This window comes from Hyaena hyaena, unplaced genomic scaffold (assembly GCF_003009895.1).
Source record: "Hyaena hyaena isolate Hyena2069 unplaced genomic scaffold, ASM300989v1 scaffold_108, whole genome shotgun sequence".
Taxonomy (NCBI): domain Eukaryota; kingdom Metazoa; phylum Chordata; class Mammalia; order Carnivora; family Hyaenidae; genus Hyaena; species Hyaena hyaena.
The window spans coordinates 2411433-2426730 of record NW_024080741.1 but is presented as its reverse complement, the minus strand read 5'-3'; the positions used below and the strand labels follow the sequence as shown (position 1 = coordinate 2426730).

Sequence of the window (15298 nt, the reverse complement as noted above, 5' to 3'; positions counted from 1 at the left end):
CTGTCCAATTCTCCCAACACCATCTGTTAAAAAGGCTGTCTTTTTTTCCATTGGATATTCTTTCCTGCTTTGTCAAAGATTAGTTGGCCGTATACTTGTGGGTCCACTTCTGAGTTCTCAATTCTGTTCCATTGGTCTATGTGTCTGTTTTTGTGCCAATACCATGCTGTCTTGATGATGACAGCTTTGTAGTAGAGGCTAAAGTCTGGGATGGTGATACCTCCCGTTTTGGTTTTATTTTTCAGTATTACTTTGGCTATTCAGGGTCTTTTGTGGTTCCATACAAATTTTAGGATAGTTTGTTCCTAACTACAAATTTTATCCTAACAAATTTTAGGATACTTTTGAGAAGTATGCTGGTGCAATTTTGATTGGAATTGCATTGAATGTGTAGATTGCTTTGGGTAGTAATGACATTCCAAGCACTTTTTAAAAAATGTCCTTAATATCTTTTTTTAATTTTACAAAATCTTCCAGATGATTCAATTATACCTTCTTTAAGGTTTTGTTTAGATGGTATTATTGCGTCCTTGGTTTTTGTCTGTTTCTCCTGCGGTGCTGGTTTTCCTGAACATTTGGTGAGTCTCAGTGGTGAGTTCTGGAAAGTTTACACTACTGACTCTTGGCCAGCCCCTCTGTGAAAGTAATTCCTATTCCTGAGGCCTGGCTTCTGTAACTGTGGGGAAGTGTCCAGGGATATGTGGACAGTTGCATGCACCAATAGCCAATCTTTTGACTGTGGGATTTCCTGTTCTTCCTGGGTGTTGCCAGAAATGCAGGGCACCATCCTCTCTCTCTGGTCTAGATAGCGGCCTCCCTGCTCTGTGGGGGTGATGTGTCCCCCTGCTCCTTGCTATTTAGTAAGGAGGATACTGGGAGGGCAGGGGGGAAGGAGAAACAGGTCTGTAGGCCTGGACTACAGCACTCCAAAGGCCCACCGTGTCAGTTGCCTAGCATCCCCTTCTGCTCCCAGTATTCATAGTTGTTAAGCTTGGAGCATTCCCAGAACATGCCCACCTCCCCCAGCAGTCTGTTCTTGCCCACACTTTGAGCTGTGGTTTCGACTTTAATTCCAGTCCTGGCTGCTGTGTGTCTTTCATGGATACTCTAGTCCTCTGTCGGAGGGATCCCATCTACTATTTCAGAACCATTACGGACTTAAAAAGACATCTCTCTACTATTTCTTTCAGGGATTTGGGGCAGGAGGGGATAACTGAAGCAGTACTCAATCACTGACATTGAGCCAAACTGCCTGTGATACTTTTTAGTTCAATTACTAACACTGAATCATCTGTTTGGCTATTATATTCACTGTGCAAAAAATAATAATATGTACGTCTAATTTGTTAAAATGTCTGCTTTCCCAGTCCTACAAGTTCAGGGACTGTCCTGTCCCACTGTGTCTCTGTTATTTGGTGTTATGCCTAGCTCATGACTGCTACTCAATAAGCATTTGTTCAATTGATATAGAATATACTCTTGAAAGTGTACAGGTTAGCTGTTTATGATCGCTGTTGACAATTACAAGCTAATATTGATTTAAACAATTTTATTCACAGCATAACTAGGATAGCTAGATGTATTTTTAAAAATTTGGCTAAAATTTTAGCCAAATCCTTAGAAGAGAATTAAGTTACAAGCTGTCAATATGGCCAAGGCAGAACTGAAACTATGAACTTGGCTTCTCTAACCATGTGCCTTTAAGAGAGGGACTTACTAGCTCTGGGCTCTAAAGAGAATTACTCAGATACACAGACCATGTTGCCTTTGTATGATGTAAACACGGTGCCATCATTGTACTTTGGACATGGAAATGAGATGTGGGAATAGGAAGCCAGGCCAGGCAGGGCCAGAGGGAAACCATAGCCAACCCATCTCCACTTTGCTCTTCGTGGCAGGAGAGGGACCTGGTGAAGATCTCGGCTACCTCTGCCCTGGGCCACATGCTGCAACGAGTTGACAAATTCAAGCCGGGAGCCATCACCCGAAGAGAGATCTACAGTTTTCTAGTCCCGCTGCTGCTTAGCATTCAGGATAATAACATCGAGGTAGTCAAGGTACTGGCAACCTCTGCCCTGCCGGGTTCATCCCTCTTCCTGCTGGAGCAGACCCCTTCCCTTTGACTCTTTTTCATGAGCCCTGCCTTGGCTGTATATTTCCCATCCACCTCTTTGGTGTCACCCTCGGGGCTGGCTCTGAGCACTTTTACCGTCTCTTTTGGGTGCTGTTGATCTTATCCTGATATGGCTCTGCTCCCAGAAGCTATTTATGTCCCATGTCACGAACAAGGTCCCACATTTTACCCAATTCCAACTCCTGCTGGGGGGCTACCTTCATGGTCTTCCACTTAGCCACCTGCTCTGGCTCTGCAGAGCCATAGGAGTAAGGCTTTGGGGACCCCCTTCTCACCATCCCATAGGCCTGTGGAGGGGCCCTGACTGAGTGGACTAAGGTGATTGGCTGGTCATCACTCACACAGACGTTCCGGCATACCACCCTCAGCGATCACATCCAGGTGTTAGAAGAAACGTGCAAATACCTGGTGAGTGAGAGTCTCCGAGAAGCCAGGCCACAGTACTCATGTCAGGAACCCAAAGGCAGGCTAAGAGGCTAATGAAGGGAGGGCTGACAGAAGATACATTCTTTCCATTCCTTGAGTCTCATTCTTTTTTTTTTTTTTTTTAATAGTTTATTGTCAAGTTGGCTTCCATACAACACCCAGTGCTCATCCCCACAAGTGCCCTTCTCCATGCCCATCACCCCCCTTCCCCTCTCCCCCACCCCCATCAGTCCTCAGTTTCTTCTCAACATTCAAGAGCCTCTCATGGTTTACCTCCCTCCCTCTCCCCCCCCCCGTATCCCCCTTTTTCTCCCCCACGGTCCCCACAGAGTCTCATTCTTTACCATCAGGAAAATGCACATTTGGGATGCCAGTCCCTGGTTCTTCATATTTGATTCTCTTAGTATCCCAGTCTCTGCTTTCAGAGGCTAGGGAGGCCATATGAGGTAGTAGACAGCAGTGGGGCAGAGGTTTTCTGGTTACAGTTGGTAGGAAGAGGTTGCAGGCAGGAGTCATCAGGGCTTTAGGTCAGTAGTCATGGTGTTAGGGTCTGTGGTTCCTATGAAGTCATGAACAGGGTCAAGGTCAGGAATTCTTGTTGAAAAGTAAATATTTAAGGGCTAAGCAAGTATATCAGGAACTAACATTAGCAATTTTAATATTATGGATTTGGGTGCTTATTGTCTTACATAGATAGACCACTTTACAGTTTACAAAGTACTTTTATATCCATTATCCCATGGGAGCCTTGCAATTCTGGGAAGGATGGGCAAGTCTCGTATCCACTGTTAAAGATCAGAAAGCTGAAGCGGTTTGCATTCGCACCAACAGTGCAAGAGGGTTTCTGTTTCTCTACATCCTCACCAGCATCTGTTGTTTCCTGAGTTGTTAATTTTAGCCACTCCGACTGGTGTGGGGTGGTATCTCAATGTGGTTTTGATTTGTATTTCCCTGATAATGAGTGATGTTGCAGCTGCTCTGGAAAACAGTGTGGAGGTTCCTCAAAAAATTAAAAATAGAAGCATCCTACAATACAGCAATAGCACTACTAGGAATTTATCCAAAGGATACAGGAGTGCTGATGCATAGGGGCACATGTACCCCACTGTTTATAGCAGTTCTTTCAACAATAGCCAAATTATAGGAAGAGCCTAAATGTCCATTAACTGATGAATGGATAAAGAAGATGTGGGTTATTTATACAATGGAATACTACTTGGCAATTAGAAAGAATGAAACCCTGCCATTTGCAGCAATGTGGATGGAACTGGAGGATATTATGCTAAGTGAAATAAGTCAGTCAGAGAAAGACAGATATCATGTGTTTTCACTCATATGTGGAACTTGAGAAACTTAACAGAAGACCAAAGGGGAAGGGAAGGGAGAAAATAGTTACAATCAAAGAGAGAAGGAAGCAAACCATAAGAGACTCTTAAATACAGAGAACAAACTGAGGGTAGGTGGTGGGGTGGGGGAGAGCGGAAAACGGATGATGGGCATTGAAGAAGGCACTTGTTGGGATAAGCACTGGGTGTTGTATGTGAGTGATGAGCCATGGGAATCTACCCCCAAAACCAAGAGCACACTGTATACACTATACATTAGCCAACTTGACAACAAATTATATTTAAAAAAAGAAAAGAAAACCGAAGGCAATGTCAGAGTCAGTATTCAGCTCTGGGTCCCCTGACTCCACACCAGTTGTGTTTCCCCTTATCACGTTAGTACGAAAGAGTAAAATCCTCTCCATGAACTCCCTACTGTGGCCGCCCTGTCACTGGGTAGGGATCTCTGAGGTTCCAGTTTGAAGCTGGACAGAGCAGTGCTGCCTGTGGACAGGGTGAGGGGGCCTCTAGTAGTGCTTCCAGGGCCTCTCACCATCAGCTCCTGGTCAGCACTACCCCTCTTTGGCTCTGCAGGTGGGCACGAACAAAATACAGCTTGTGGGGGAATGTCTGTCCCAGAGCTTCGGCTTCCTGACAAGCCCTCAGTCCTTCTTACGGTCAGCTGCCATCAACTTCATAGGTAAGATGCTCCCTTTGGCAGCTCTTCCCTCTTCTCTTCAGCAAGGGAGCCCTCCTTGACCTTCCACAAGGCTAAGCCAGAACCATGGTGCCATGAAACAGGTCCCTTCCTTCCCTAGCCCTGACCTGATTAGAGAGGCTGCCCTGTGACCCAGGCTCAAAGTCCATGTTAAAAGGGCATCTGAGTGGCTCAGGTGGTTGAGCATCCGACTCTTGATTTTGACTCAGGTCTTGATCTCACTCTGTGAGATCGAGCCCCATGTTGGCTCTGCACTGACAGCGTGGAACCTGCTTGGGATTCTCCCTCTCTCCCTCTCTCTCTGCCCCTCCACAACTCACTAGCTCTCTCTCTCTCTCTCTCTCTCGCTCGCTCGCTCGCTCTCTCTCAAAATAAATAAATAAACATGAAAAGAAATCCATGTTAGAAAGGCTGGAGGAGGAAGTGAAGGCTCTGTGCCTTTGCCCTGCTCTATGTGTGTCTACCCACACTGACTGCGCTCTGCTTTGTGGGGAAGAGAACCATATACATTTGAAAAGGAAACAACTATTGCTTCCACTGGAACTCCATGGATTTTCAAAAATATTTTTGTTTCAAACTATAATAATAGTATAGTGTGTGTCCATATTAGAAAACTTAAAAAATTCAGATTGGCAAAGAAGAAGAAAATAAATAATGCCAGAAATTCTACCATTTGGATTTAACCACTGCTAACATTCTAGAATTTTCCCCTAAGAATACACTACACACACACACACACACACACACACACACACACACAAACACACACTCATACATAGCCATTTTAAAAACCACAAAGTCTGGTAAACTGTTTTTTCCCTTGCCTATCACAAATACATGCCATTACATACCCTTCAACATTGTTTTAAATCACTGCATAATATTAATTCCATTTTACGGGTGGATTTATGAAATAATTTAACCGGTTCCTATTTTTGAATATTGAGACTGTGTCATCTTTTGCTTTTATAAGCAGGGACATCGTGCTTAAATCTCTACATGCCATCATGATTATTTTAAGATCAATTTCTTCAAAAAAATCTTTTTCTTAATGTTTATTTTCTATTTTTGAGAGAGAAAGAGAGAGAGCACAAGCAGGTGATGGACAGAGAGAGAGAGGGAGACACAGAATCTGAAGCAGGCTCCAGGCTCTGAGCTCTCAGCACAGAGCCTGACACAGGGCTCAAACCCATGAAGTATGAGATCGTGACCTAAGCTGAAGTCAGACGCTCAACCGACTTAGCCGTCCAGGCACCCCAAGATAAATTTCGTAATAAGTAGAATTGCTGGGCCCAAAGGGTAGGCACAATTTTAAGGATTTTGGTGCTTAAACTGCCCACTAAAAAATTGCAGTCATTTCCCATTGTTACCAGTACTGCATGTACGTATCCATGTTGCAGATATTTGCCAACCCTGGGTAGTACTTTAACAATCATTACCAATTTGATAGGTGAAAAGGGTAGCTTGCTGTTGTTCTGATTAATATAAATTTCCTATGTTTACGGACAATGCATATTTTATTTTTGCAAATTAATTGCCTCATGCCCTTTGTTCATTTTCCTATTGGTGTGGGAACCCCATGGAGTTTGACATCCTGGGTTGATGCCCTACTTGTCATCTGCCAACAACATTTTCCTGGGTCAAGCTGCTCTGAGCATTGCTCTTTCACTGGGACACTGATACGTGGGCCACAATGCATTTTGGAGAAACATTTCTTGCTAGAACTGGTTTACATGCTTCCTTGTTCGCTACAGAGCGGGGGAAGGGTGGCCCAAAGGTCCGGGAATTCTGGAAGGACTTTATATCTGTCCTATCTTTAGGATTAACAATTAAGAGGATAAGCATGAAACGAATACATGAGGATGATGTGGAGCTGTTACAGAATGGTGAGTCCGGGCCTTGTACTGGGTTCTGGGTACCACAAGGCATGGGGCAAGACAGAAAGGAGGCAGGGGAATCCCTTAAGGACATGTTTTGTTATTTTAAATAAAGTATGTTTTTACCATTATAAATGTTATATAGACAAGAAGAAAATAGGGAGAAGTAGGAGGAAGAAAACAAGTCACCCGTTGTCGTGCTGCTTAGAGAAAAGCATTGCTAACCAAAATGTTCTAGTCCCTCAACACTGATCATGTGCTGTCAGTTGCTGATGGTACAGTGGCGTTCAAGGGAGACACTCCCTGTCCCTTAAAGAACTTGCAGCTTTGTGTTCTTTTTTATTGTAGTAAAAAATTTTAAAATTAATTTATATATACAGAAGAAGTGCATGAATATAGTTTGTTTGCAAAAAAAAATAGTAGGAACATTATTGATAAGGGTAAAGTTCTTTTTTGGGCGGTAAAGTTCTATTCACCCTCAAGTCTGACTCCTCTCCCCTTTTCCCCTGTTTGTTATGTAGTACTGTATTCTTTTGCTGTGTACACATAGGATATATATGTTATATAACACATGATATATAATGTAATATATTATAGGATATGTTATATATATATCACTTTGTGCAATATGTGTGTGTGTGTGTGTATATATATATATATATATATATATAATATCAACAGTTTCTGCAACTTACTTTTTTCCCACTTAATATGTTATTACATACAGATCTACTGCAATCTTACAACCCTTGGTAGGTCGTTATTTAAATCATTTCCAGTATTATGCTATTCAGACAATGCTACCATGAACATTCTTATAAATGCCTCCTTGTATATGGGTGTGTTTCTCCAGGCTGGATACCAGAGACTAGGCTTTTATCATGCATATTGAGCTTCACAGGGTTTAGAGTAAAACATTTTAACCTCCCCTACTGTGTTGACATGAGTTCCAATTACCACTCCTCCCAACTTATAGGCTTTGTTAGTGAATATTTTAGTTCTTTCTTTATACCCCAGAATTTAGATACTAGGACTTGTTTTTTCCAAGATATATTTATTTATTTATTTATTAAAAAAATAGTTTATTGTCAAGTTCGTTTCCATGTAACACCCAGTGCTCATCCCCAGAAGTGCCCTCCTCCATGCCCATCAACTCCCTCCCGCTCCCCCCACCCCATCAGCCCTCAGTTTGTTCTCAGCATTCAAGTGTCTCTCATGGTTTGCCTCCCTCCCTCTCCCACTCTATTTTTCCCCTTCTCCTCCCCCACAGTCCTCCGTTAAGTTCCTCCTAATCCTCCTATACAAACATATGGTAATGCAAACATATGGTATTTGTCCTTCTCTGCCTGACTTATTTTGCTCAGCATAACACCCTCAAGGTCCATCCATGTTGCTATACATGGCCAGATTTCATTGTTTCTCATTGCCATGTAGTATTCCATTTTATAGATAAACCACATCTTCTTGATCCATTCTTCTGTTGATGGACACTTAGGCTCTTTCCATGTTTTGGCTATTGTTGAGACTGCTGCTATGAACATTGGGGTACATGTGCCCCTATGCATCAGCACTCCTGAGATACTAGGACTCCTGTTACATTACACAAACGTGGAGGTTTACTGCAGCGTTATATGCACTCCACTCCTCTCTGTGTCTGTGACTATCCTTCATTTTCCTTCAACCTGAAGTGCACTTTTTAGAAGTTTTTTTAGTGCTGGTATCTTGGTGTTATGCTCTCTTGGATTTTGCTTGTTTGTAATGACTTTTTCTTACCCCTATTCTTGCAAGGTAGCTTTACTAGTGGCACAATTCTTTTTTTTTTTAATTAACAATTTTATTTTTTAAAAGTAAACTCTATCCAATGTGAGACTCGAACCCACAGCCCCGAGATCAAGAGTTGCATGCTCCCCTGATTTAGCCAGCCAGGCGCCCCTACTAGTGACTAAATTCTAGACCAACAGTTTCTTTCTCAGTACTTGGAAGATAGACTACTGTCTTCTGGTGTTCTTTGTTGCTAAAAGAAGCCTGCTGTCATTACTTTTTGTTCCTTTTCAGGTCAATCTATCCTTTTTCTCTGGCTGATTTAAGATGTTTCTTTTAGTTTTTAGCATTTTTTTTAAAAATTTTAAAAAATTTACATACACCCAAGTTAGTTAGCATATAGTGTCACAATGATTTCAAGAGTAGATTCCTCAGGACCATGGGGGAGAAGAAGGGGGGAAATGGTGGGGGAAAGGGAGAGAGGCAAACCATGAGAGACTCTTGAATGCTGAGAAACAAACTGAGACTGATGGATGTGGAGGGGGAGGGGAGATGGACATGGAGGAGGGCACTTGTGGGGATGAGCACTGGGTGTTATATGGAAACCAATTTGACAATAAACTATTTGTAAAAAAAAAAAAATAAACATCAATAGATGTTAAAAAAAATAAAAAATAAAATGCATTTTTATTTAAAAAAAAAAAAAGAGTAGATTCCTTAATGCCCCTTTCCCATTTAGCCTATCCCCCCTCCCACAAACCCTCCAGCGACCCTCTGTTCTCCATATTTAAGAGTCTCTTATGTTTTTGTCCCCCTCTCTGTTTTTATATTATTTTTGCTTCCCTTCCCTGATGTTCATCTGTTTTGTATCTTGAAGTCCTCATATGAGTGAAGTCATATGATATTTGTCCTTCTCTGACTGACTAATTTTGTTTAGCATAATAGCCATCCATGTCATTGCAAATGGCAAGATTTCATTCTTTTTGATTGCTGAGTTGTACTCCATTGTGTATATATAAACCACATCTTCTTTATCCATTCAACATCATTTGTCCATTCAAATGATGGACATTTGGGCTCTTTCCATACCTTGGCTATTGTTGATAGTGCCGCTATAACATTGGGGTGCATGTGCCCCTTTGAAACAGCACTCCTGTATCCCTTGGATAAATACCTAGGAGTGCAATTCCTGGGTCGTAGGGTAGTTCTATTTCTAATTTTTTGAGGAACCTCTGTACTGTTTTCCAGAGTGGCTGCCCCAGTTTGCATTCCCACCAGCCGTGCAAAAGATATCTCTTTCTCCGCATCCTCGGCAGCATCTGTTGTTGCCTGACTTGTTGATTTTAGCCATTCTGATGGGTATGAGGTGGTATCTCGTTGTGGTTTTGATTTTGTGGATTTGGTTTGTATTTCCCTGATGATGAGTGATGTTGAGCAAGTAGTTTTTAGCATCCTTTAAAAGCCTAGCAAATAGGGGCACCTGAGTTGGTTAAGCATCTGACTTTGGCTCAGGTCACGATCTCACAGTTTGTGAGTTTGAACCCTGCATGGAACCAGCTTTAGATCCTCTGTCCCCCCGCCCCCCCTGCCCTTTCCCCACTCACTCTCTCAAAAATAGATAAACATTTTTTTAAAAAGATTTAGCAAATAGTTTAATAATCGCCCCCAACCTTGTCCCCCAGCTTCAGCAAATATCAACTCATGGTTACCTTGTTTCCTGATTCTCCACCTACACCCCTCCCTGCCAGCTTATTCTGAACCAAACCTCAGACTTCATATTATTCATCTATAAACATTTTAGTATATATTCTAAATGATACTCTTTTTAAAATTAAAACATTACACAAATGTTTTAACAATGGACATGTTTTGGAGTAGAATGCAAATTATGCATGAATTTTTAAGATAAAAGAAGTTCTAAGGATTTGTAGAACATATGATACTTCAGGTAACTCACCCAGACCTCTGAGGCTACCCATTTATTGTCTTCTGCCCCTGAAGTTAGGGGTACTTCAGAAAAGGTTTTATTAGTCCTAATCTCTAACCCTCCTAATTTCAGAGGCTGAGTCATTTGTCCAAGATCATAGAAGTGTATTACTGGGAGAGCCAGAGCTAGAATTTCCAATTCAGTGAATTTTTTAAAAAGTTGAGTTATTTATTTTGAGAGAGAGAGAGAGAAATGGAGGGGTAGAGAGAGAGAGAGAGAGTGAGAAAGAATCCAAAGCAGGCTCCATGCTGTCAGCATGAGACCCATGCGGGGCTTAATCCCACAAGCTGTGAGGTCATGTCCTAAACCGAAGTCGAATACTTAATTGACTGAGCCACCCAGGCACCTTCAATTCAGGGACCTTTGCACTAATGCGTGCTCACTCCATTGTCCTTTAATTTCACCAAAATCCTGAATAAGAGGGAACAGGAGTTGGGGTGTGGAGGAAGAAGAGCTGATATTCCCAATGTAAATCAGAAGAGAAATTTACCTCCCCTGCAAAATCCTTCCGTCCCTAAAATAGTCGAACAGCCACACCTATGTTTGCTATGGGAGGTACTTTTGCCCTTGCTTTCAATTAAATTAGTTTCTTAATTATAAAAACCTACTGTATACCAGGTACTCTTTTTTTTTTTTTAAATATTTTTATTTATTTCTAGGAGAGAGAGAGAGACAGTGTGAGCAGGGGAGGGTCAGAGAGAGAGGGAGTCACAGACTGAAACAGGCTCCAGGCTCCGAGCTGGCAGTCAGCACAGAGCCCGACGTGGGGCTCGAACCCACGAACCGCGAGATCATGACCTAAGCGAAAGTCGGACGCTTAACCGACTAAGCCACCCAGGCGCCCCTACCAGGTACTCTTTTAAACCCTGGGATACTGCAGTGAACAGAACTGATGTCCCAGCTCTGGTGCAGCACCCCTTCCGGTGGGGGAGGGGAGGGCCTTAACCAAGTACATGTGTTCGATAGGCACTATGGAGAAAGTGAGGCAGGGCCAGGGATCCTAGGGTCAGAGGCCAGGGTGCCAAGAAGGGGCATTGGAGCGGAGACCTGGAGGAAGCGAGGGAGTGAACCATCTCAGTAGCTGAGGAGAGAGCACCTGGCATGTTCAAGGAAGATCAAGAAGTCAGCGTGTTGGCGTGGAGTGAGCAAAAGGAAGGACAGGAGATGAAGCTCAGAGAATAGCAGTGGGGCCAGAATCCTGCCCGCCTTTTCGGCCATGGTAAAGGTTTAGGACTTTGCTGTGGGTGGTAGGGATACTTCACAAACACAGTTTTCAACTCTTCTAAGGGGGGGTGGGGAAAGGTTCAGGGTGCTTGTGATAAGTGGTGCCTGCGTAACCCATTCCAGTGCCAAATGGAAATGACGTTTGAATTCTTTGTTCATCACCATCTTCCATGCCACACTTTGCTTCCTTTGGTACAGAGACAAGATGGAGAGAATGTGGCCTTTACATCCCTGCCCCTGTGTGCCGATCCTTGTGTGTACCAGAGTGTGTGTGTGCCAGAACGGCCTGACATGAGCGCCACAGCTTTGCTGTTGTCACTGTTCTAGTGCTGCACATGCTTGTCCTCAGGGACCCGCCTCTGCTTGGAACCCACCTACCTTCCTGGGACCTGCTTCAAGCTAATACTCTGGATATGCTGCTTTTAAAGGGATGGTGGCTCTTTCTTCAGGGGAAATGCCTAGCAGACAACTGCATTTTGACAAGCTTTTGTTTCCTTTCTGGCTTATTCACAGCTCTTTATATAGAAAGTAAAAAGTGGTGAAGTAAGTGATTTTTTTTTTTTAAGTAAATGACTTTTAAGGGTCCTTTCTTCCAAGTCAATTTGTAATGAAAAACACGGCTCCAATGTCAGCCAGCCCAGTTTCAAATACTGGCTGTCTCGATAATGAGCCGTGTGAACTTGGGTGAGTTACTGTCTCTAAGCCTCAGTTTCTTCATCTGTATCATGAGGATAATGGTGCTGATCTTAAACGCCATCGAAGTAGCAGATACAAATGCGTGGAAAGCCCTGTGCTCTGCTGGGCACAGACGTGTCCCACAAAACCTTTGTGTGGAGCTGACTCAGGCTTCAGGACCGAGGGGGGGTAGGGAACTGGCAGCCGCTGGCAGAGAGGGTGTTCAGAGCTCTGGTCAAGGAAGAATGAGTTTGTTAGCTGCTGCTGAGAGTAGCCATGCCTTCTCCTGCCCCCTAGTGACCAGGTAGCAGCATGTGTCCCATTAGGGCTCTAACCCTGGCTTCTGACCACGACATTTTCTACCTCTGTTGCCTTCTCCTCGTTTTTTTTTTTTGTTTTTTTTTGTTTTTTTTTTTTTTTTACAACTGAGGTCTCTATTGGGTAGCAGAGCCCTATTCCCAGTGACTGGAGAATTTCAGGGAAAGTACACCTAAAATGAATACCCTAGACTCCTCAGTATAGCAGAGAACTGCCTTCCTCACCCCGGCCAGCCTCCCAGAAAGACTGCCTAAATGACGTAGATGGAGGGACTTTTTCCCCAACAAAAGTAATTCTGGTTATATTTACACCCCTATTTAGCATGTGACAAACCTTGTGAACAAGAGATGGCTCTTCACAGGATTTACATATTTACTGTGTAGCTTGAGCCCAGGTCTTCCTCCTGTGCTAAGTACAAATGAGATCAGTATGAAGCTGTAGACTTTGCTGGGCTTGAAGGCCCTTTTGAGGCAAGATTCATCCTGTTCTCTTTATTCTTTGCATGCTAAGTAATTCCCAGTCTTCATCCCTCTGTTCCCACCTGGATCTAAGCCCCCCTGCAGGCCATTCCCTAACTGGACCATTTTAACACCCCCCACCCCTGCCTCTTCTCTACACTTCTCTACACAGAAGCCAGATTCTCTCTGAAACATGTACATAGAATCATATCACCCCTTGCTTAAAACCCTTCAGTGGCTTTCCATTGCTTTTCCGGTCGAAGTCTGGTGCCCTACCTTTGCCCCAAGGCCCTGGCTGATCTGGCTTCTGACTGTCTCTCCCCTCTTAGCCTATAGCACCGCCCTCACTAGAAGGTGCAGCCACACTGGCTACTTTCTATATTGTGAATAGAAGCACCCCCTCCCGACCTTGACCTTCAGGAGTGCTTCTGACCTTTCTCTTCATGTGGCTTCTTACATCTTAGCTCAAATGTTGCTTTCTCAGAGAGGCATTCCCTGACTGGCCTATCTAGAGAGGTCCTTCCCAGTTATTCACTGCCATTACTATGTTAAATTTCCTTCTTCATACTTCATTTATGTTTGCTTGTTTGTTTTATCTTTCCTCCACTAGAATGTTATGTTCTTAAGGGTGGGGAATCTTGGGGCCCCGGGTGGCTCAGTTGGCTAAGCGTCTGACTTTGGCTCAGGTCATGATCTCACAGTTCGTGGGTTCGAGCCCCGCGTTGGGCTCTGTGCTGACAGCTAGCTCAGACCTGGAGCCTGTCTTCCAATTCTGTATCTCCCTCTCTCTGACCCTCCCCTGCTCACACTGTCTCTATCTCTCTCTCAAAAATAAATAAAACATTAAAAAAAATTAAAGGTGGGGGAATCTTTCTTGTTCACCATTGTATCCCCAGCACCTAGCATACTGGCTCGGGGTAGTAAGCACTCAATAATAGCTGTTGAAAGAATTAATAGTTATTGCTTATAACAGTGAAAAATTGCAAATGACCTAATTATTCATTAATAGAGAGTTCATCAAAGAAATTGTGATAGAACCATGTGATTGTATATTATGGTGCATAGAAGAATATTTTGTGGGAAGAAAAAATGTAAATCTTATTTTTGTAAAAAGAAGTGTTCATATTCGGTATTTAAAAAAATACTGCAGGGGTCACTGGCTGGCTTTGTCAGCACAGCATGCAACTCTTGATCTCGGGGTCATGACTTTGAGCCTCATGTTGGGCACGGAGATTACTTAAAAAAATATACTGCAAGGATAGGTATGAAAATATTAAGTGTTATCTCTGGATGAGAGGTGAGTGATTTTTCTTTCCTTTAAAAAATGATTTCTATTTAGACATTTTTCTACAGTAAAAGTATTACTTTTACAGTGACGAAAATTATTCTAAGTGAAGTTATAGAATAATAATCTGGTTTATGGGGTGGAAAATAATTGGGTTTGGGTAGACAGTCCTTGGAGACTGAGAGTCTGACTTGACCTCCTTTCTGGTTTCAGCTATTGGAGGTCTGAGGAATGATCCTGTGGAATCTATCCAGGCTTTGGTCATTACTACCCTGAAAAAACTTGACGAATATGTTTACCTCGAGTCTGCCTCTACTTCCAGGATGAGCCAGCTGAGCAATAACATCTTCAAAGTCACTGGCATGAAAGCCTCAGAAAGAAAGAAGCGACTGTTTAAAACTGTCAAACAGGAAAGAGATGATGATGACAATCAGAAAAATAATATCTGGAATTGGCTTCGAGGCCTTCTAAATTCCTTGCACAACCGCCACAGTAGGAGGGTGAAAAACATTCCACTCATAATAGGCAATTCAGATAAATAATCAATGTGGTCACAGGTCCCAACATCTGAAAGTCCACCTACAGAAGCTGGGCTTGCCCCCAAATAAGTTGCACCTAATTGCTCTGGGACCAAAGCTTTTTCCGTTTGTTTGTCCAGATATCAATACTTTGATTCACAGTAGCTCTCTGACCTTTGTCCAACTGGATGGGCTACTTGGGATTAACCCCAAGGAGGCAGTTTGGATCTTAGAAGGCACATATGTGTCTCTCCCTAGGGGACTGCTGGCTATCAGCATCTATATTTGTCAATAAAACTTATTTTCTCATCCTGAGACAAGATGACTTTCATCCTAGTTTTTGGGGATTGGGGATAAACCTGAGTGGCAGGGACAGCTCTGGAAGTATCTCCTTCGGCCTTCAGGTAAAATTCCAATGACAAGCGTGAGGAGGAGTAGGGTGGCGGAACTGCACGCTCCCTAGTTTCTGATCTTTTTTCCCCCACCTCTACACACCTTGGATGAAATTCCCAGGCCTGACACACTTACATGGGCATATTTAGATTTCAGGTTGGAACAGAAAAAGGCAGGCTGTGGGTGTAAACAGTGGAGT

General features: G+C 43.1%; 1 protein-coding gene across 1 annotated transcript in view; it reads left to right on the top strand.

Annotated features, from left to right (window-relative positions):
- Positions 1–15021, top strand: part of LOC120234481 (maestro heat-like repeat-containing protein family member 1) — an 82684-nt gene extending 67663 nt beyond the window's left edge. Inside the window, exons 38-42 of the mRNA XM_039236353.1 lie at positions 1899–2057; positions 2420–2542; positions 4480–4585; positions 6424–6489; positions 14402–15021. Coding sequence (XP_039092284.1) covers positions 1899–2057; positions 2420–2542; positions 4480–4585; positions 6424–6489; positions 14402–14730 — 783 coding nt within the window. The 3' untranslated portion in view covers positions 14731–15021. The remainder of the gene's footprint in view (positions 1–1898; positions 2058–2419; positions 2543–4479; positions 4586–6423; positions 6490–14401) is intronic.
- Positions 15022–15298: the final 277 nt, after the last annotated feature.